General features: G+C 51.7%; 1 protein-coding gene across 1 annotated transcript; it reads right to left on the bottom strand.

Moving 5' to 3' along the window:
* Positions 1–741: 741 nt before the first annotated feature.
* LOC144949520 (complement factor H-like) lies at positions 742–17,283 on the bottom strand. Its single transcript, XM_078879444.1, has 12 exons — positions 17,159–17,283; positions 13,991–14,161; positions 13,111–13,341; positions 11,757–11,877; positions 11,197–11,269; positions 9,884–10,010; positions 7,704–7,824; positions 7,082–7,290; positions 5,662–5,739; positions 3,600–3,724; positions 2,786–2,881; positions 742–846 (listed from the first exon to the last, which is right to left on the bottom strand). The coding sequence occupies exons 1-12, from the start codon at positions 17,232–17,234 to the stop codon at positions 742–744; spliced, it is 1,533 nt and encodes a 510-aa protein (XP_078735570.1). The 5' UTR covers positions 17,235–17,283.
* Between the last annotated feature and the right edge of the window lie 5,993 nt (positions 17,284–23,276).

Raw genomic sequence — 23,276 nt, 5'->3', positions numbered from 1 at the left:
CCCGAGCCGCCTGCTGCGCTAGAAACGAACTCGCAGGCGGCGGCGGCATCCCTCGTCCACCCGCAAAGCGACGAGCGACAGAGTTGAGCTGCGCAACCATTAAAGTCGCGCAGCTCAACTCGCGATTTGGCTCACGACGACGACGCTGCTGCTGATGATGTTGATGATGCCGCTGCTGCTGATGATGATGATGCTGCTGCTGATGATGATGCTGATGATGCTGATGCCGCTGCTGCTGATTATGTTGATGATGCTGATGATGATGCTGATGATGCTGCTGCTGATGATGCTGATGATGATGCTGCTGCTGCTGATGATGATGCTGATGATGATGATGCTGCTGCTGATGATGATGCTGATGATGATGATGCTGCTGCTGCTGCTGCTGCTGCTGATGATGATGCTGATGATGATGCTGCTGATGATGATGATGCTGCTGATGATGATGATGCTGATGATGATGCTGATGATGATGATGCTGCTGCTGCTGCTGCTGCTGATGATGATGATGATGCTGCTGATGATGCTGCTGCTAATGATGCTGATGATGATGATGCTGCTGCTGATGATGCTGCTGCTGATGATGATGATGAAGTTGGCAGCGGTGCAGGAGCACGGCTGCTGACTCAGCAGCAGCAGAAGCATCGCTGGGCTACCTGTTTAACAACATTACAGCTATCGCTTCACCTCTCTCTCTGTTTAACAATATTACATATGTCGCTTTCCCTCTCTCTCTCTCTCTCACTGTCGCATGGACGTACCGACGAAGCTGATCTCCGTCGGGTTGCACGTCTGCAAACCGAGTGCTTGGATCATGAGGTCCTGGAACTTCAACTCCAGACGTGCCTACGCACACACACGCGGGGGGGATACGAGCACGAACCATAAACGCCACGGTGGCTAGGAGATGTTGACTCCCTCGCCTGGTATGCAGGAGGTCGTGGGTTCGATCCCGACCCTGACGCCTGCTGTATATTTGTAGTTTGCGTGTCTCTCTCATCATCATCATCACGGTGGCTAGGAGATGTTAACCACCTCGCCTGGTATGCAAGAGGTCGTGGGTTCGATCCCGACCTTGACGCCTGCTGTATATTTGGAGTTTGCGTGTCTCTGTCATCATCACCATCACGGTGGCTAGGAGATGTTAACTCCCTCGCCTGGTACACAGGAGGTCGTGGGTTCGATCCCGACCCTGACGCCTGCTGCTGTATATTTAGAGTTTGCGTCTCTCTCATCATCATCACGGTGGCTAGGAGATGTTAACTCCCCCGCCTGGTATGCAAGAGGTCGTGGGTTCGATCCCGACCCTGACGCCTGCTGCTGTATATTTAGAGTTTGAATGTTCTCCCTGTGCTCACGTGGATTTTTCTCCAGGGCCTCCGGGTTTTCCCCTCCGCATTGAGGATCGACGTCACGCGTATTTGGCTGCCATAAATGTCCACGTGATAAGCCATTTTCGTTGAGCTATCATTTGTGGCAAGGTCGCTTTCCGAAAAAAAGAGCTACATAGCTCAGTGGGCCTTTCCTGGTAAGATACAAACTAATTGTTTAGTCGTTTATACTTTCAACAACTATCTCGACCTCCGCACATCAAGCCGGGAACACATCACGCATTTAACGTGTTTCTCCTTTCCTGGGAAGACATCAGGTTCCAGCAGTTCTCCGTTTAACGCGCCAGTAGTCGATGCGTTCCTAAAGAGTCGGCGCGTTAAGCGAAAGACGCGTCAATCGAAAATAATGTCCCCCGTAAACAATGTACTCACGATAAAGTTTGGCGAGGTAGGATGTGTATGTGTATGTATGTTGAACTTCTTTCGAACCGTACGTTGCTAATCGGAGTGTGCGGGGGGATGGAGCAAACTAAACACAAAAAACAGTTCTAAAAGAATTATGATAAATAATTGTGATTCTAGATTTGAAGCTTTCGTGACTGCAAGGATTCATACTCTTAGGTTTTTTCGGTAAAGTCACGTAGGTAAAAATTTAAATAAATAATAAAGATACATTTTAATAAAAAAAATTAATAAAAAGATAGAAATAGTAATAGAAATAAAATAATAAATCACGACGTTTCGGGCGCAACACAGCCAAAAGCCCCCTTCATATGCGCATCTCCAGTGTCTTCCTCCTCCCACTCCCAGCCCCGCCCACTTCCCCCCCCCCTCCTCCATCTCTCCTCCCTGGCTCCTCCCCCGTCTCTTACCTATATAACCTCTTGTTACAGCAGCTCTTTTGACCACTTCAGCATTTGTTTCGTGCTGTGGTTGTCCCACCTGATGACGGACGCTTGTGTTGCGCCCAAAACGTCGTGATTTATTATTTTATTTCTATTATTAATTCTATCTTTTTATTATTTATTTTTATTATTTTTTATTTTTATTTTTTTCTCTTTTTTATTTTTAGTTTTACCTACGTGACTTTACCGAAAAAACCTAAGAGTATGGTTCTTTACCCTTCTATCTGGCAACAAAACTGACACCTGTTTACAAGGAGTCATGTTTGCATAGACCGCAATACCTGCAGTCATAATACAAACAAAATAACATAACTCTGATAATGTGCACTGTCAACTTCAAGGACAGTGCACATTATCAGAGTTATGTTCTTTTGTTTGTATTATGACTGCAGGTATTGCGGTCTATGCAAACATGACTCCTTGTAAACAGGTGTCAGTTTTGTTGCCAGATAGAAGGGTAAAGAACCAATTATCATATTTTTTACTGGCAAATGAGGTTCCCATAGAACCTAAGAGTAATAATTGTGATGTATATTATTGAAGTCATACCTCGGTGGTTTGCGGCTCCAGTGCAGTGACACTGCCTCCATATCCAGCAGAGCCAGCCAGGCTCACCAGGGGGGTGGCATCACCGGACTTACCCAACTACACACGCGCACAAAGACAAAGATCACCCGCGTAGCCTTTAACAGACTGCTGGGAGCAAGTGCTGTTAGTGAGCAGCAGCACCTATGAAGGCCGGCACGGCACACGAAGGGGCGGGTGGCCAGCACCGCGTCCGGCAGCATTTCCTCTCCCTAGTGGGAATGTTTACACATCGCACCGGGTACTCATTTGAGGCTGAGTCGACTTAGGGGAGGCCCACGATCTGCGCACATGATCGTAGTTGGTATTGGCCGTGTGCGAGAATCGAACCCGGGTCGCTACACTACTGTTCCCCACACCGGGGTGCTGCTGTGGCTAGGAGATGTTAACTACCTCGCCTGGTATGCAGGAGGTCGTATGTTCGATCCCAACCCTGACGCCTGCTGCTGTATATTTGGAGTGTGTGTGTCTCTCTCTCCCATCATCACGGTGGCTAAGAGATATTAACTACCTCGCCTGGTGTACAGGAGGTCGTGGGTTCGATTCCAACACTGATGCTTGCTGCTGTATATTTGTAGTTTGTGTGTTTATCTCTCCCCATTAGTTTCTCTGAGTACCGCATCACAATGTATTTAGTCCACCCAGCTTCACCCAGAGCAGTGGTGGTTGGGTGGTGGGACCTTTAAAGATTTCATGGGTGGAAGGGTGGGGGATCGCGATGGGTGGCGAGTCTGCTACTGACACACACTCTGTGTGTGTGTGTGCCTGCGTGTGGTACCTTGAGAGTCCAGGGCATGCGAGCGACGTAGGTGAAGGAGAGGCACTGCGTGAGCTTGGGGTCGGGGCTCAGGGTGACCGCGGCCGTCCGCTGCTGAGGAGCCGTCAGCTTGAGCACCTTGTGTTCTGCACTCCCCAGGAGAGGCGCGGCCACGCGTCACGTGGGCTCGTGTCCACTGACAGTCTATGGCTCTCTGTGTGTGGGTGTCTATTGGTCTCTACGCGAGTCTATGGGTCTCTATGGGTCTCCGTGTGAGTCTAATGGTCTCTGTGTGAGTCTATGGGTCTCTGTGTGAGTCTATGGGTCTCTATGGGTCTCCGTGTGAGTCTAATGGTCTCTGTGTGAGTCTATGGGTCTCTATGGGTCTCTGTGTGTGAGTCTATGGCTCTCTGTGTGTGAGTCTATGGGTCTCTATGGGTCTCCGTGTGTGTCTATGGGTCTCTATGCGAGTCTATGGGTCTCTATGGGTCTCCGTGTGTGTCTATGGGTCTCTATGCGAGTCTATGGGTCTCTATGGGTCTCTATGCGAGTCTATGGGTCTATATGGGTCTCTATGGGTCTCCGTGTGAGTCTAATGGTCTCTGTGTGAGTCTATGGGTCTCTATGGCTCTCCGTGTGTGTCTATGGGTCTCTACGCAAGTCTATGGGTCTCTGTGTGAGTCTATGGGTCTCTATGGGTCTACGTGTTAGTCTATGGGTCTCTGTGTGTATATGGGGCTCTATGTGAGTCTATGGGTCTATGCGAGTCTATCAGTCTATATGATCCTCTATACGAGTCTATGGGTCTCTGTGTGTGTGTGTCTATGGGTCTCTGTGTGAGTCTATGGGTCTGTATGGGTCTCCCTGTGAGTCTGTGGGTCTCTGTGTGAGTCTATGGGTCTCTATGAGTCTCTGTATGAGTCTATGGGTCTATATGGGTCTCCGTGTGTGTCTATTGGTTTCTACGCGAGTCTATGGGTCTCTATGGATCTCCGTGTGAATCGAATGGTCCCTGTGTGAGTCTATGGGTCTCTATGGGTCTACGTGTGTGTCTATGGGTCTCTACGTGAGTCTATGGGTCTCTATGAGTCTCCGTGTGAGCCTAATGGTCTCTGTGTGTGTCTATGGGTCTCTATGGGTCTCCGTGTGTGTCTATGGGTCTCTGTGTGAGTCTATGGGTCTCTATGGGTCTCCTTGTGAGTCTAATGGTCTCTGTGTGAGTCTATGGGTCTCTATGGCTCTCCGTGTGTGTCTATGGGTCTCTACGCAAGTCTATGGGTCTCTGTGTGATTCTATGGGTCTCTATGGGTCTACGTGTTAGTCTATGGGTCTCTGCGTGTGTGTGTGTCTATGGGTCTCTACGCGAGTCTATGGGTCTCAATGGGTCTCCGTGTGAGTCTAATGGTATCTGTGTGAGTCTATGGGTCTCTATGGGTCTCCGTGTGTGTCTATGGGTCTCTAAGCGAGTCTATGGGTCTATGCGAGTCTATCAGTCTATAGGATCATCTATGCGAGTCTATGGGTCTCTGTGTGCGTCTATGGGTCTCTATGGGTCTCCGTGTGAGTCTATGGGTCTCTATGGGTCTGCGTGTGTGTCTATGGGTCTTTGTGTGAGTCTATGGGTCTATGCGAATCTATCAGTCTATAGGATCATCTATGCGAGTCTATGGGTCTCTATGCGAGTCTATGGGTATCTGTGGGTCTTCGTGTGAGTCTATGGGTCTCTGTGTGAGTCTATGGGTCTCTATGGGTCTCCGTGTGAGTCTATGGGTCTCTGTGTGAGTCTATGGGTCTCTATGAGTCTCCGTGTGAGTCTATGGGTCTCTATAGGTCTACGTGTGAGTTTAATGGTCTCTGTGTGAGTCTATGGGTCTCTATGGGTCTCCGTGTGAGTGTATGGGTCTCAGTGGTGGGGGGGGGCACCTTTAGATATTTCATGGGTGGAAGAGGGTGGGGGATCGCTATGGGTGGTGAGTCTGCTACTGACACACACTCTGTGTGTGTGTGTGTGCCTGCAGCTGGGATAAGATCCCGTAGGCCGCTAGTCGATTAACAGTCACGCGAAGAAGAGAATAATCGGCACCTTCGTTGACCAATATTGCCGTGTCCTTGGTGTGTCCGATGCACAGGCCCCACATGCACTTCTTCTCCGTCAGCTCGCCTGGACGCACAAACGCAGCGACAACGGTCGCCGACATTCAACACCGAGTGACGGGCGACGCGGCGGCGCTCGTGCCAGGCTAGGTGCACGCCGAAGCCATCGCGTGCGAGGTTGGAAGGTGCTTGTGTCCAGGGGGAGGTCACGGGACTGACCCCGGAGGCGTGAGCCGCTGTGAGCGTCGCTCCTGTTCCTGGAGGGCGACTGCCTCGAACTGCCCAATCTGCCTCCAAAGGCCGGTCGTGATAATATTCTATTATTTTGACCGCAGTGAGTGGTTTTCCTTTCGGTATATAATTTTTTTTTTATGTATGCAAGCCACCCGCTTTTGTTGAGCACGTAATATTTGATGAATTTCCGGCGTCAAAATAATGTATTTTCTACTTTTGAGTGCAAATGAAAGTGTGTGCATTGAAACACTTGTTATTTAGCCAATTGTGTTTCATGTTAATCTTGACAATAATAATTTCTATACGTCCATATTAATTTTGAACATCTCTATCCAGACAATAACAAGAGTTACTTTTATTGTCTGGATAATTGCAATATATATTTGAAAACATTTAGGTCAAAATTAAGATAAAAAATTTGGACAAAATTTAGGTAAAAATTTAGGTCAAAAACACATAGAGGGCCCGGGATCGTCGGGACACTGGGCCCGGGTTATTTAAATGAAATATTGCATCGTCACACGGCAGGCGACAACCGCGAATCCGCGTGTGCAACATTTCAGCTCGTTAGTGGCTTCGTAGATCCGAAGGTATTTTAACGCGTCAAAGATTCGAAAGGATGTACAGCAAGCGGACAACAGGGCGAGTAAAATAAAAGTGTGACCTTGACCCCACCACACCTGTGACCTTCACCCCACCACACCTGTGACCTTGACCACACGACACATGTGACCTTGACCCCACCACACCTGTGAACCTTGACCCCACCACACCTGTGAACCTTGACCCCGCCACACCTGTGAACCTTGACCCCGCCACACCTGTGAACCTTGACCCCACCACACCTGTGACCTTCACCCCACCACACCTGTGACCTTGACCACACGACACATGTGACCTTGACCCCACCACACCTGTGAACCTTGACCCCACCACACCTGTGAACCTTGACCCCGCCACACCTGTGAACCTTGACCCCGCCACACCTGTGAACCTTGACCCCACCACACCTGTGACCTTCACCCCACCACACCTGTGACCTTGACCACACGACACATGTGACCTTGACCCCACCACACCTGTGAACCTTGACCCCACCACACCTGTGAACCTTGACCCCGCCACACCTGTGAACCTTGACCCCGCCACACCTGTGAACCTTGACCCCACCGCACCTGTGACCTTGTCGCACTTGATTCTGCCCGCGGGCCACTCTCCGTTCACGCAAAGCACGTGCGTCTCTTGCGGCGGGTGGTAGCCCGGCTCGCAGGTGATGTTGGCGTGCACGTTGCCGTGGCCCTGGCCGACACCCACCGAGCCGTGGGGGATGCGGTGGGTGGACGAGCAGCAGTAGGGAGTGGGCACCATCGTGCCCTGCTCGCACCTTCGCAGCAGCAGCAACAACAACAACAACAACCACGGGGGGGGGGAGGGGTGGGAGTTACGTGAACGCACCTCGAAGAGCTGCCTCCAGTGTTTGTGTTGTGGTGTTCTGTGTTCTGTGTGTGTGTGCTGTGTTCTATTTTGTGTTCTCTGTGTGTGTTCTCTCCGTGTGTGTGTTCTCCGTGTGTATGTGTTCTGTGTGTTCTCCGTGTGTTCGTGTTCTCCGTGTGTTGTGTGTGTGTTCTCTGTGTGTCTGTGTTCTCCGTGTGTGTGTGTGTTCTGTGTGTGTTCCCCGTGTGTGTGTGTTCGTTCTGTGTGTGTTTTCCGTGTGTGTGTGTGCGCACGCATTCTGCGCGTGTATCAGTCCATGCGTGCGCCGGGCCGCGTTCCCCCCAACCCAACACCACCGCTCACCGCACGGTGGGGACGAAGGCCGCGTGGTCGCTCTTGCACTTCACCGTGTACGTGAAGCCGTCCTTGCCCTTGTCCAGACTCTTCACGTGCGGGTAGTCGCTGGCGCGCGGGTCGCACTTGCCTGCGCTCACAGACAAAGATAAAGATCCCCCGTATAGCCTTAACAGACTGTAGGGGCAAGTGCTGTTAGCGAGCACCTATGAAGGCCGGAACGGTACACGAACGAGGGGGTGGGTGGGCCAGCACCACGCCCGACCGCCTTTGTCTCCCCAGTGGCGATGTTTACACACCGCACCAGGTACTCATTTGAGGCTGAGTCGACCTAGGGGAGGCCCAGGACCGGTTCAGATAATCGTCACTGGTGTTAGCCGTGAGCGGGAATCGAACCCGGGTCGCCAGGTTCATAGCGCAGCGCGCTACACTACCGCTACACTACCGTGTCTGTGTGCACTCACAGACACCCACGCACACATACACATGCACGCACACACACACACGCGACACGATGCACCACCACGACCGCTCACGGCACCGCCGATGTTCCCCCCCCTCTTCCGCGCTGAAGCCTCAACTCTGAACGGTATCCATGTGTCATGACAATCGAGCCTGCATGCGATGTGAGTGCACTAGTGGCCACGGGAGGTTAATGACAGGGGAGTCAGCCTGCAGTGTGAATGGAATAGTGGCCACGAAAGGTAATGACAGGGGAGTCAGCCTGTAGTATGAATGGAATAGTGGCCACGGGAGGTAATGACAGGGGAGTCAGCCTGCAGTGTGAATGGACTAGTGGCCACGGGAGGTAATGACAGGGGAGTCAGCCTGCAGTGTGAATGGAATAGTGGCCACGGGAGGTAATGACAGGGGAGTCAGCCTGCAGTATGAATGGACTAGTGGCCACGGGAGGTAATGACAGGGGAGTCAGCCTGCAGTGTGAATGGAATAGTGGCCACGGGAGGTAATGACAGGGGAGTCAGCCTGCAGTGTGAATGGAATAGTGGCCACGGGAGGTAATGACAGGGGAGTCAGCCTGCAGTGTGAATGGAATAGTGGCCACGGGAGGTAATGACAGGGGAGTCAGCCTGCAGTATGAATGGACTAGTGGCCACGGGAGGTAATGACAGGGGAGTCAGCCTGCAGTGTGAATGGAATAGTGGCCACGGGAGGTAATGACAGGGGAGTCAGCCTGCAGTGTGAATGGAATAGTGGCCACGGGAGGTAATGACAGGGGGTATCAGTTGTGAGTGTGAAGGGACTGGTGGCTACGGGAATGATCGAGAAGGGAGCGTGGCCAGGCGACGGAAACGGACGGTGGAGTCTGCCGGTGGAGCGAGCGTCCAGAGTCAGCGAGAAGGTTCGAGAAGAGGGGCGTGGCCTCGTGTCGGTATAAAAGAGAGATGCGCGAGAGACTCGGGGCTGTCGAAGTGGGGGTCTCTGCCCGATGTCAAGTGAACGTGTCTTGAATAAAGTGACATCTCAAGAGAAACGTGTCAAGTCGTCATTACACATATAAATACACGGCACACTTTCAGCTTTCTGCTTACATTTCATCTGTACTAGTTTCATTGTTTACGCACGGCACTCTGTGGAGCCTTCAATGCGAAAGGCGCTTTATAAAATAGAAGTTTTTTATTATAATGATTCGATATCGCTTTATAAAATGGAGGTTATTATAATTATTCTATATGGGATCAAGCCTCTTGTAGGTCACGTGACGTGTGTGGCCACCTCCCACTCTGAACCCCTCCCCTCTGGCCGCCGCCCCCTGTGGAAACAGACTTTGCTCCGTGCAGCACAACGTTGTGAGTGCTGTAGTATTGTGTGCGTTCTGCGGGTGTAAGGCAGCACAACATCGTTAGTGTTGTAAGATTGTGTGCGTTCTGCGGGTGTAACGCAGCACAACATCGTCAGTGTTGTAAGATTGTGTGCGTTCTGCGGGTGTAATGCAGCACAACATCGTCAGTGTTGTAAGATTGTGTGCGTTCTGCGAGTGTAACGCAGCACAACATCGTCAGTGTTGTAAGATTGTGTGCGTTCTGCGGGTGTAACGCAGCACAAAACCGTCAGTGTTGTAAGATTGTGTGCGTTCTGTGGGTGTAAGACAGCACAACATCGTCAGCGTCGTAAGATTGTGTGCGTTCTGTGGGTGTAAGACAGCACAACACCGCCAGCGCTCCACTCACGCTCCTTGCAAGCGAACGCCTTCGTGTCGAAGGCGCCCGACCGGCACGCGACCTGCTGACCCTTGACCGGCTCGAACCCAGTGGAGCAGGCCAGCTCAGCCGTCAGCGTCTCCCTGTTCACTTTCACCTGAACACAAGGTCAGGGGTTGAGGATACGACGTGAGTTGCGACGGGACTTGCACCTGTTGTGCTGGATATCAGTGAAAAAGAGATTTTTCGCTCATCGGATTCCTGCAGTATTAACAAATATTCTGATTCTGATATTCGGAGTTTCCGTGTCTCTCTCCCCGTGGTCGCAAGGATCTTTCTCCTCCGGCCCCCCCCCCACCATATTTAGAATCAACTTGCGTCAAGGTCTGTAGACTGCGCCCTTCTGTGCGTGCCTCGATCCCGGCTGCATTCATGGGGTGAGTGGCCACTTGCTGCGTCTGTGCCACGGTTGTGGAATTCGCTGCCGTTGGAAATTCGTTGGATGCTTTTAAGTCTCGTGTAAAACCACATCTTCTTAAGTTCGTTTATTCTATTTAGCTTCTCCTTATCTCTCGACCTGTCCTTGTACTTATTCTTATAAGGCGCCTTGAGACATTAGTGGAAGGCGCCTTACAAATACATGTAAATTATTATTATTTAAAATGTCCACGCGATGATGATGAGGCACTTCTTTGAGCTATCAATTTGAGATAGCCGGGTTTGCTTCCAACAAAATAAGTATTTTTTTTTTTACTTTTTTTTTAAACACGCTTTTATGAAATGTACTAGTCATGGAAGAACTCCACGACTCCAGGAAGTGGCCACGAAGCTTGCCATAACGTAAGGGGGCCGTTGAGCGTGGACAAATAGGCCCAAGCCGAAAGATAACATTTCAAAAATAATGTTTAAAAAAATATATATATATTATGATAGAATATAGTATTGTCATCAGTATGACATAAGTATACCAAGTTTGCAGTCGATACCACATTGGGAAGTGGGTTAAAATTGAGTTACAAGATTTGAGGATAGACAACCGACAAAGTGAGTTAATATTATTATACGTGTAAAAGAATGTTTTAAAATGTATGTTTTTTTATGATGGAATATAGTATTGTCATCAGTATGACATAAGTATACCAAGTTTGCAGTCGATGCCACATTGGGAAGTGGGTTACAAGATTTGAGGATACAACGACAACAACAACAACAACAGACAGAGTGAGTTAAAAGAAAGCGTGTAAAAAAAAGAGCTCTATAATCGCGGCTAAGCTGGCCTTAACCTGGTTAAAATATATATTTTTAAATCGTTTGAGCGAGTGAGTTAGCGAGTGATTAATTACCTGTCCGTTGGCCACCGCTGCCGCAGGACGGGCGCAGCACACGGGGGTGGGCTCCCACACCCCGGCCTTGCACCTGCGCAGCGCACACATGCACAAAGGCTCAAAGGGACCGTCCATAAATGACGTCACGCGATTTTGCAGACCTAACAGTCACTCGAAAGCGTGGTCATAGAGGTGAGTTTTTAAGTGTCTCTTGAAGGAGACGATTGAGATGATGCTGCGAATGTGCAGAGGGGATGGTCAAAGTTACACGCTTGGCTGCATGTCCGTGTGTGTGTGTTTGTTTGCAAAGTAGGGGGCACAGGTGGTACATCGGCCAATCATCTCAGTCAGCCAACCCATGGCACCTGGGTTTGTACCATGACCTCCTGCCAGCGGGCGTTTGACACTTCACGTAGCCTTAAAGTGCACATAGCCTGGCACCACCACTTAGTTGTTGTTGTTGTTCGTTTGCACGACTGTGTTGTGCATGTCGTGCTGTTGACCAACGTAATGGCAAGCGACGCCGGCAGCCCTGTGCGTGCGCGACTTATACGAGGCCTGGCACCGTCACTACTTACGAGATCTTGCTGTAGCCCTCGTAGCCCGTGTCGCAGGCAAGGCTGGCGCTGTGGTTGTGACGCACCGTGTCCTCAGACATCACGAGCTTCCCGTGCGCCACTTCCAGCCTGCGACACGATTCTGTGCATTTCACGAGCGACACCGCACGGCGAGACAAAGTTGGGGGAGGTCTTACTGAACCGTGACCAGTGGCCCCGCGGTTTCGACCGGGTTCTCAAACCCTGTGGGTTCATTGTCAAAGTAGGTAAAAAATGAAATTAAAATTAATAAAAGTAAAACAATAAAAATCACGACGTTTCGGAGGCAACACAAGTCTCCGTCATCAGGTGGGACCGTCACAGCCAGATTTGCTGCATCAAGTGAGGCAGGGATTCAAGATGTAAGCTCTTAAGTACCAGTTAAGGGGGGAGGGGGGGAGGGGCTTATCAGAATGTGGTAGCCAATGAATGATTTAGGTGGTGCCGCTGCTGCTGCTGTTGCTGCATTGGCAGTGGTGCGCAAACATAAATAACAAAACTCAACCTCAATTAACATGGTGCTCAGAAGAAGAGCCGTTGCCCAAAAAGTCGCCTGTTATGAATATGTTATTGTATGTACGTTCAACTTCTACGTACGGTGCATACGTAGCCAACCATGTCAATCGAAGGTGCGGGGGAAAGACAATGAACTAGTTTTAATGAATACATTACAAATATTTTGTGTGAATAGATTTTGTTCACGATTTCTGTAGTAGTAGTAGTGTAGTGACATCACTGTGTGGTACCGGCCCTAGAGGGGCTAAGTGTGCGCTGATTCATAGCGCTAGATGGCACCACGCTTGACGTGCAGTGCCAACCCGACAGGACAGGGTGTAGGAGTGCCGGCCGTAGGAATGGGGTAACTAAAGGCCATGGCACTCTGGTTGACCCGAGAGGACACGTGACCGGTTAAGTCTACAAAGGGGCCCCAAGTGGGGGCTAATTGGGGTCACGTTTTCGGGGTCCAGATCCTGCTCGAGGATTCTGGAAGGTGGTCGTGGCCAAGGGCAGAGCCAGCCACGCCGCAGAGAATATCAGCCGGGTTCCCCAGTTCTTTCCAAACGTCTTTCTCACTTCCTCTTTCCTTGATTGACGTTAAACTATATCGGCCTTTCCATGGCAAAGCGCCCTGAGAACGATTGTTTAAAGGTGCTTAAGAAATTAAAATGACTATTATATTACCCAAAAACATCCGGCAGAATGTCCCAACCCGGCCCTCCTCCTATCCCCCACCCCATTCGCTCGCCTACCGCCTGCCCCAGCCTCCATCATCTCCCTTCCCCTCTCCTCCTTCCAACCACCTCGTAGGCCCTCCTCATCCTTGCCGACGCCGTACCGGGTTCGCAGAACGGCAGCTCGAGGGAGCCCTGCAGGCATATGGCGCTCAGCGGGCCCACGGCAACGCTCTTCTTGCGGCACGCGAAGTTGGCCATCTCCCCCGGCGGGATCTTGTACGTGGTGGCCTTGAAGAGGCGCGAGATGGACGAGCCCCGGCGGAACTGCTGCGATTCGGCGGCCATCTCCAGCGAGTGGGCCTCCAGATCGCCTGAGGTCACCTTGCACGGCACTGGAAGGGGGCGTGGGGTGGGGTGGCGGGGCGGCAGCAAAACAACGGCGAGCCGCGGCGCTCGGCAAGGCTGGAAGGATTTTTGGCCAAATGGGCCGATTTACCAGAGGCGTCACTCAGTTTACCATGGGCCTCTCTCAATTTACCATGGGCTTCGCTCAGTTTATCATACGCCCCGCTCAGTATACCACGGGCCTCACTCAATTTACCACGGGCGTCAGTCAATTTACCATGGCCTCACTCAGGTTACCACAGGCCTCAGTCAATTTACCATGGCCTCGCTCAGGTTACCACAGGCCTCAGTCAATTTACCACAGGCCTCAGTCAATTTACCACGGGCCTCAATTAATAAGGGGGCCCCCCAATCTCGCAAACTGCCCCGTGCCTCCAGCCACCGGGCTTCCAGGGACCTCTGGGCAGCCCTGACCTCGGCGTGTGTGGCTCTGGGTTTCTGTGCATGTGTGTGTGTGCGGTACACCTATCCACTCACCGTCACATCCATAGATGTGGGGCTATGCTACTGCTGTGTGTGTGTGCGGTACACATATTCCCACCCCCCTCCCACCACTCACCATCACACCTGGGCGTGTGTGGCTATGCTGCTGCTGTGTGTGTGTGTGCGGTACACCTATCGCCACCCCCCACTCACTGTCACAGCTGGGCGTGTGCGACCACCCCTGGCCGCTGCAGAAGGCCCGCGGTCCGTGGAGAGTGTATCCGTCGTCACACTCGTACTGCGCCTCCTCCTGCGCGGCGTACGACCCCTTGGGTTTCACCACGTGGCCGTGCGAGATCTGTGGCGGGGCCCCGCAGGTCGGCCCTGCTCCCGGTCGGGGGCAAAAATTGGCGACGGGTCACGGCGGATGGAGGACAGGCGTGGGGAGAGACAGTGACAGACTGGGGGGGGGGGGGGGGGGGTTAAACAAATTAAAAAAAAATCGGGCCGAGGCGTTCGTAAGAAAGAAAAGAAAAGAAAACCACACGCGGATACATATTCGGGCCGACGGAGTTAGCCAGATGTTGCGGTGTGATTCTTTTTTGCCGCGCGAGCTCATTTGGCCCATTCGGGGCTGGGTCCTTAAACAAAAAAACTAATTTGACCGGTGAGGAAGGATCTTTGGGGCTGCCGAATATGGGGGACTTAATGCCAACTGAGAGGGTAAATAACCAATGAAGTGGACATATTATAGGGAATACAAATTTTAATTCATAACAACCAAATACTCTAAATGCGTGATGTTGATTCTAAATGTGGAGGGAAAAACTGGAAGACCCGGAGAAAAATCTACGCGACCACGGGGAAAGATAGACACACGCAAGCTCCAAATATACAGGCGTCGGTGGTTGGGATCTAACCAACGATCTCCTATATACCAGAAGAGGTAGTTAACATCTCGCCACCGTGGCGCCCACGGGCGAGAGGGAAGGCAGCCACGTGATGAGCTTGCACCAACAGTTGTCCAAGCTCTGCAGGTCTTCTGCATATCAATGTGTTATAGGGCCAATCATATTGGGAAGAAACCGGAGCTACCCCGAGAAAACTCACGCAAGCGAGGGAGAAACGCTCTATCCCGTACAGATGAAACAGATGGAGTCAACATTTTTGCTGGACCGCCTTCTCATGGCAGGGCCAGGCTACGGCACCTGCCTTGAAAACGAATTTCTTTAGAATTGCTTTTTGCGTTTAGTTTGTTGTCCTTCCACCGCACCTCCGATTATCACGGTCGGCTACGTACGGTACGAACGAAGTTCAACATAAACACACAGCATTCACGCAAACGGGGAGTTCCCTCCAGATCATCTGTGCGGTGATCCACCAACCCTCGCTGCCTCCACATCGCTGGATTCCAGGCAGCCACGTGCATAGCCGCCACCACCACCCGACACATCAATCGTCCGCGGTCAGCTTACAATGCGGATACAGGTTACGAACAAAAAAACAAAACAAACTCAAAATCCAGGCCAGGCCTCTTCCGACATCCTTCGCTCACGCAGAGGAGCACTATCGGGCATTGCAAAACCACGGCGCTTGGCGGCGCCCATCAGAAAACCGCGGCCGTAAGCATCAGCCCTGACCCCAGGGGCTGAGAGTTCAAAACGAAGTTTGCAGAGGGTGCACCGTGTACAGGAGCGCGAATGCGGCGGTGCCGTGAACCTCCCCCAGTTCGATTTGAAACGGGGTGAGTTGTCCACACGAGCCGCTACTGATAGTAAGGGGACTCGATTGTTCCAGTAACAAAGACAAAGGTCCACCTCCCCCCGTATAGCCTTGACAGACTGTTGGGGCAAGTGCTGTTAGCGAGTAGCAGCTATGAAGGCCGGCACGGCGCACGAGGGGGGTGGGTGGCCAGCAACCACGCCGGGCCGCCTTTGTCTCCCCGGCGGCGATGTTTTCACACATCGCACCAGCTGCTAATTTCAAGCTGAGTCGACTTAAGGGAGGCCCAGGACCTATTCAGATAATCGTCACCGGCGTTGGCCGTGGGCGGGAATCGAACTCGGGGCGCCGGGTTCGTAGCGCACAGCGCTACCACTCCCCAACAACAGACTCCCAGTGAGGCACACCCCCAGTAACAACCGCACTCAGTAACGCACTCACTCCCCACCGTCTGGAACCTTCCACAAGTCTCTTCCCACCAAAGACGTCTTCTTTGGGTTTCCTGCACCCCCCCCCCACCCCCCGTATAATCTCCCTTGTCGCGCCTTCGTTTCCACCGTTTTCTTTCGCTATTTCTCTCTGTTGTGGTCCCGTGCCCCCCCCTCCCTCACCTCCGAGCTAATCGTCGCACGACCTTCGCATATTTTGTTGCACGTGACAGCAGCAGAAAATTTGTTCAGGAGCCAAATGGCAAACAATAGCCGAGGTCTGATAAATAAAAAATAAATAAAACATTCTTTCGAACTTCTTTTTTTCGTTTTGTTTGTTGTCCTTCCCCCGCACCTCCGATTCGCACGGTTGGCTACGAGCGGTGCGAAAGAAGTTCAACGTACACACAACGTTTTGAGCTCTCGTTTTGGCAAAAGAAATGTGGATAATTCGGATCTACAGGCGAGCGACTCACGCACGACGTGCTTTGTTCACTCCTTGGCGTGTTCCCTTATCTAGCAAGATCAAAGATATGAATGCTATAAAATGCAAAACTAAATAATTTTACCAGGTAAGGCCCATTGAGCGATATGGTGTACGGTACTTTTTTCTGGAAGCCTTTGCAGTTCTTTCTTGGATTTTCTGTTTGCGCATAGTCACTTTAAGATGTTTTCTTATTCATGTTTTTGTGTTTTGTTTGTTGCGGTTGCACCCGATTCAAGAGCCGAATGGCTCACAGGGCCATACCAAATAAATGAAAATGAAACTGAACAGCTATTTTTCAGAAGCGACCTGGCCACAAATGAGAGCGCAACGAAGTGACTCATCATCATCACGTGGACATCTACAGCAGTCAAATACTCGAAACGCGTGCCGACTTGGAGAAAGAAATCCACGTGATCACGGGGGGAACATGTAAACTCCAAATATGCAACAGGCGTCAGGGTCGGGATCTAACCCCCGACCCTCCTGCGTACCAGGCGAGGGAGTTAACATCTCGCTTGAGTCAAGTGGCACGCCGGGAGATCAAATCGAACAGGGGGCCTCTTAATTCGTTCGCAAGTCTATTATACTAATCATTACACGTCGGCACACAATGGCCAAATAACTTTCACGGGCTCTTTTTAACACACCGCAATATTAACCGGGGGGGGAGGGGCGGCCATGGGGTTCGAACCGCAGCGCCTGAAGAGCCAACCGAACTGAACACGGACAATGTGGTTGGGTTACCTTGGGCTTGCGCGCGTATGCAGCTGAATGCAGACAGCAGCATCAGCAGCAGAGGTATCGCCGCGGACACGGCCATTGTGTTCCTGTACGTGTGGTGACTCGGTCGGGGTCACACACCAGAGGGAGGGCAGTGACTGACTGACAACTCATTTGCTGGACGCACGGAAATTTGTACTCTCGCTTGCCAAACACCCCCCACCACCACCACCACCACCATGCCCCCCCCCTAACCCTCACCCCATCCCCAAACATTCCGATCCTTTCATGTCCCCCTCCTACTCCCTCTCCTCTTTTCAAACAACGGCGACGATAACCCGGCGATTCACAAATAAACGCGAGGTTTGCGTGACAACGTTCGCGGCTGCCTGCAGAACCGATCACTTCATCACGCGGACTGGCCACACGAACGGCACGGAGGAGAGAATTCGCCCGCCCGAGCTAGCGGACAGCGGCGTTCTGCAATTCTGAATATTTGCTGCGAGAGCAGCACACCTGTGACGCTGCCGCGAGTGTGCTACGGCACACACACCTGGTATGAGCCCTTACTCGAGACCGGTGTTCTTCATTGCCAAGGCCCCGTGCTGGCTGACAATACACAAATGTGAAAACACCTCCCACCCCACCTCCTAACATCATCATTGTGCCGTCAAACCCAACAATGGTTTCAAACGTGTGGTGGCCCTCACACTGATGATGCTTTATCGGCGTAATTGCCCCCCCCCCCGTTGCCCCCTCTGACAATTAGTGAAGAACACTGATTGAAATATCTGTCAACCCATTGTCACTGCCTACCTTGTGACAGACCAATTTAGACCTTACTGGTCACCCCGTGCCCTTATAAATCTCAACGTTCATCCTACAAAGCCCCATCACAAGGGAGACACAGAAACAAAGACAATTTTGTTGTGCCCGTATTGAAACGGCTGTACACCGTATGGACCTAAAAACTCATCATCGGGTTGACAGGTATGAGATGCATAATACTGGCTTTTTTGGGTTAGATCGCGTAAATAAAAACCTGTATTATGCCAGATGTGGCTGTCTGTCTGATGATGCTAGTTATCATCAGTGTTTTGATCACTCTTTAATATTTTGTGTGGTTAGATGTCCGTATGTTGAACTTCCTTTGCACCGTATGTAGCCAACCGTGCTCATCGGACGTGCGGGAGAAGGACAGCAAACGAACACAAGAAGTAGTTCTAAAGAAAAACAATTTCAATCTAGATCGCTAGGATCACCATCATTATCAACATTATCACCATCATCATCAACATCATTGACATCATCCTCACCATCAACGTCAACATCATCGTCAACATCATCATCAACATCATCACCATGTATGCATGTTGAACTTCTTTCGCACCGTACGTTGCCAACCGTGGTAATCGGAGGTGCAGGAGGAAAGAACTATCCATGCAATAAAGCCCTCGGTATGACTCTTGTCAACGTTCCAGGAAACCGAAGCGATTATTTTGCCAGAATCTTGAAATCAAAAACAGCATTGGTGTGGGTGTGATCCATGGGATTTTTCACGGAATATTCTGAGTGATGACGATGATGACGATGATAGTATCGTGTTCTGCTTTTATAGCAAGCCTTGTGAGAAAAAAAATCAATTGACAAATAATGATCAAAACACTCAACACAGTGTTAATAACACTGTGGCATTAATAGAAAAATATTATATCCGACGTTTTGGGCAACGACCCTTATTCACATTAATGTGCCTTTTACCTGGACAGTCCAGCAATTGGCATTTTTGCGAGATGTTAACTGCCTCGCCTAGTATGCAGGAGGCCGTGGGTTCAGTCCCGACCCGGATGCCTGCTGCTGTATATTTGAAGTTTGTGCGTCTCTCTCACTCCCCGTGGTCGCTTGGATGTTTCTCCGGAGCCTCCAATTTTTCCCTCCACATTGAAAATCGACGTCACGCGTTGGAGAGTATTTGGCTGCTATAAATGTCCATGAGATAAGCCACTTCGTTGAGCTATCATTTGTGGCCAGATCGCTTATGAAAAATGGATATATCGCTCAGTGGGGCCTTACCTGGTAAACTTTAGTTTAGTATAAGCAACATCGTGAACGAGTGTAAAAGCTGCTGTGCCCTTTAGCCCTGACCCTGGATGCGCGCATAAGCATTTTTTTTATGCACGTGTGTGTTTGCTCGGCATCTGAGTTCGCTCGGCAAACACACAAGACACAGATTAAACAAAAAAAAATAGGACACAGATACAGCCTGGCAACCTACAGCCAGGGAAAACACTTCCAAAGGTCGTCATGTGTCTGGTGAAAATATCTGCAAACGCCACGTTTCTCTGAGCCTGCTACCCTATTGGCTGGCGAATGTGCAGTGACTGCAGATATGCTTCACGAATGTCAGCGTTAACATATTGCAGCGAGAGATCACACACTCTTAATTGTCGTGGTGTTCGGTTAAATAAATATATTCATAGGCTTGGATCGCTATCATTCGTGGGTTAGTGTTTAAATATTTGTCGTTATTTCTTCAATATATTTGTACATGTATATAGGTACCCTGAAGCATTTGATTAACATTCGGGTACCACACAATGTGCAGGACTTTCAGTTAATTTTCATTTAAAATTTGTACAGACAGCATATTCTTCGTCACTTAATTATTGAATTGTTATTGTATCAATGCAGCCATATATATCCGAAATACGATGGGGATCATTGCTGCCAGCTCACCTGACAGCTACTCACTTCCCCGTGGCTTCTGTGGGCTGGGTGGAACTTCACAGAAGCCCCATCTATTCAAAACAATAATCGACGCCCGTGTGGAACGGAGTTTCACAACATTTGAGTGCGTGATCCACCAACCCTTGCTGCTGTGACCACAGTGATAGCTCACAGCGGGGGTTACTTTCGCCGATAGGACATCGCCAGTGTGAGGGCCGCCACACCGCCTGCAATGGGTGTCTTCACATGCGGTGTAGTCGGGGGGTCGCACTAAAGGCCACCAGGGGCCCCTAGTGGCTTGCGGATCTTGCAATGAAGAACACTGCCTTCGAAGCAGCTAACATCCACTGCAAACCAGGGCCGGTGGGCCGGTCTGTGTGGGAAAAAAAGCTAATATCTTATTCAATTATTTCATTAGCTCCAATGTGTACGCCTCATTGCTTATTTACCCTCTCAGCTGGCATTAAGCGCCCGCCGTATTCGGCAGCCCCAAAGATCCTTCCTCACCGGCGCAATTTTTTGTATCAGACCCAGTCCCCCAAAATGGGCCCAAATGAGATCGCACGGCAGTGTGGGCCCGCTGTGCGTTTAACTAAATTTGCTTGGGCCCATTTCGTAGTCCCAGTCCGTCACTGCCGCCTTCTCTTTGCAGAGAGCTTACGGGGCTCCTACTCGCCTCTTGCGGCACCCGCACAGCTTTCAAGGGCAGTCCGAATTTCCCGTGCGAAAATCTGCGGTGCCACGGCCATGGACCAACTCAGCCAGCGCCGCGACTCCCCCCTGGCCCCACGCTGAGCACACACACTGAGCACACACATGCAGCACACACACACGGAGCGCACACACACACACACTGAGCACACACATGCAGCACACACACACACGCTGAGCACACACATGCAGCACACACACACACGCTGAGCACACACATACACACACTGGGCACACACATGCAGCACACACACACACGGAGCGCACACACACACACACTGAGCACACACATGCAGCACACACGCAGCACACACACACACTGAGCACACACACTGGGCACCCACACGCAGCGCACACACTGAGCACACACATGCAGCACACACACACACGCAGCACACACACACTGAGCACACACATGCAGCGCACACACTGAGCACACACATGCAGCACACACACACACACTGGGCACCCACATGCAGCGCACACACTGAGCACACACATGCAGCACACACACACACGCAGCACACACACACACACTGAGCACACACATGCAGCGCACACACTGAGCACACACATGCAGCACACACATGCAGCACACACACACACACTGGGCACCCACATGCAGCGCACACACTGAGCACACACATGCAGCACACACACACACGCAGCACATACACACACACTGAGCACACACATGCAGCGCACACACTGAGCACACACATGCAGCACACACACACACGCAGCACACACACACACTGAGCACACACATGCAGCACACACACACACGCAGCACACACACACACTGAGCACACACATGCAGCGCCTACACTGAGCACACACATGCAGCGCCTACACTGAGCACACACATGCAGCGCCTACACTGAGCACACACATGCAGCGCCTACACTGAGCACACACATGCAGCGCCTACACTGAGCACACACATGCAGCGCCTACACTGAGCACACACATGCAGCGCCTACACTGAGCACACACATGTGTAGTGGTGATACGCGCTGGCAGGAGGGATCGTGAGGCAGCGCGTGGTGATTGGTTACATCGAGTGGGTGCTCACATCGCGGTCCGCATAGGCTCCGCCCCCTCGGGAGCTGAGGGCTATGTAAGGCGATGCGCGATGGCACTCGGGGAGTTGGTAACCGGTGAAGACAGAAGACGGAGGAAGAGATAGGCCCTGGGACCCCTAGCCCCGCTGCCCTTGTAAGGGCCGGGGTTCTGAGAGGCTCAGAGGCGAGGCCTTGGGATTCACGGTCCGACGCCCTTGTAAGGGCTCGGGCTGTGTAGCCCAGTGGTCGAGACCCGTAGTCTGACAAGAGGGGTCTGATAGCTCCCCGTAGGGAGAGCGTGGCCAGAGAGCCTGAGTCTAGGCAGAGGTAGGCACGCGTACCCTACGGGAGAGACTGAGTACGACCCGAGCCGAGTGCGCGTAGGGGTCTGATAGCTTCCCGTGGGGAGAGCGTAGCCGGAGAGCCTGAGTCGAGGCAGAGATAGGTGCGCGTACCCCACGGGGAAGACGGAGTACGTGGCCGAGTCAGGCACGTGTGACATAGGTGTTATCTCGGTTGGGACTGTTACGTGTACAACCGTTGTGAATAAAGAGTGCTGCCCGTAAACTCGTCTCCCGCCATAATTGAAGATATTACACATGCAGCACACACACACACACGCAGCACACACACACACACCCTGACCACACACATGCAGCGCCTACACTGAGCACACACATGCAGCACACACACACACATGCAGCACACACACACACACACACTGGGCACCCACATGCAGCGCACACACTGAGCACACACATGCAGCACACACACACACACGCAGCACATACACACACTGAGCACATACACTGGGCACCCACACGCAGCGCACACACTGAGCACACACACGCAGCACACACACACACACGCTGAGCACACACACTGGGCACCCACACGCAGCGCACACACTGAGCACACACACGCAGCACACACACACACACTGAGCACACACACGCAGCGCACACTCTGAGCACACACATGCAGCACACACACACAAGCAGCACACACACACACTGGGCACACACACGCAGCGCACACACTGGGCACCCACACGCAGCGCACACACGTAGTGTCCTGGCGGGGGATCACCTGGCGCAACGGGTTTTCATCCGAAGAGTCCCTAGGAGGAGAATCCCACGGTTTCCCGGTGCCAGGAGATTGGCCGATCCTCACAGGACAGGTCACATTGCGGTGCCCCTGAGTTGGCTTAAAATTGTATGGGCGCCAAGAGGTTCACTGGGCCAGCCACAATGAGTCATTCACGACATTGGGAGAGGCTGAGGGTGGAATATTAGGCAAGAAGAGCAGACCAGGAGGTCAGAGTTAATGAATATGAATGGACCATGGGCAGCATCGGCAACCACCACGGCACTCCGTGAAGAAGGTGCAAGGGCTCAAAGACCACAGGTGAGCACACGATTGGCCCACGGGTCTCCAGGAAGAAGGTGCAAGGGCTCAAAGACCACAGGTGAGCACACGATTGGCCCACGGGACTGCATGAAGAAGGTGCAAGGGCTCAACGACCACAGGTAAGCACACGATTGGCCCACGGGTCTCCATGAAGAAGGTGCAAGGGCTCAAAGACCACAGGTATGCACACGATTGGCCCACGGCACTCCATGAAGAAGGTGCAAAGGCTC

The sequence above is a fragment of the Lampetra fluviatilis genome, chromosome 54 (assembly GCF_964198595.1).
Source record: "Lampetra fluviatilis chromosome 54, kcLamFluv1.1, whole genome shotgun sequence".
NCBI lineage: Eukaryota > Metazoa > Chordata > Hyperoartia > Petromyzontiformes > Petromyzontidae > Lampetra > Lampetra fluviatilis.
The sequence above is the reverse complement of the archived record's forward strand: the minus strand, read 5'-3'. Positions and strand labels throughout refer to the sequence as shown.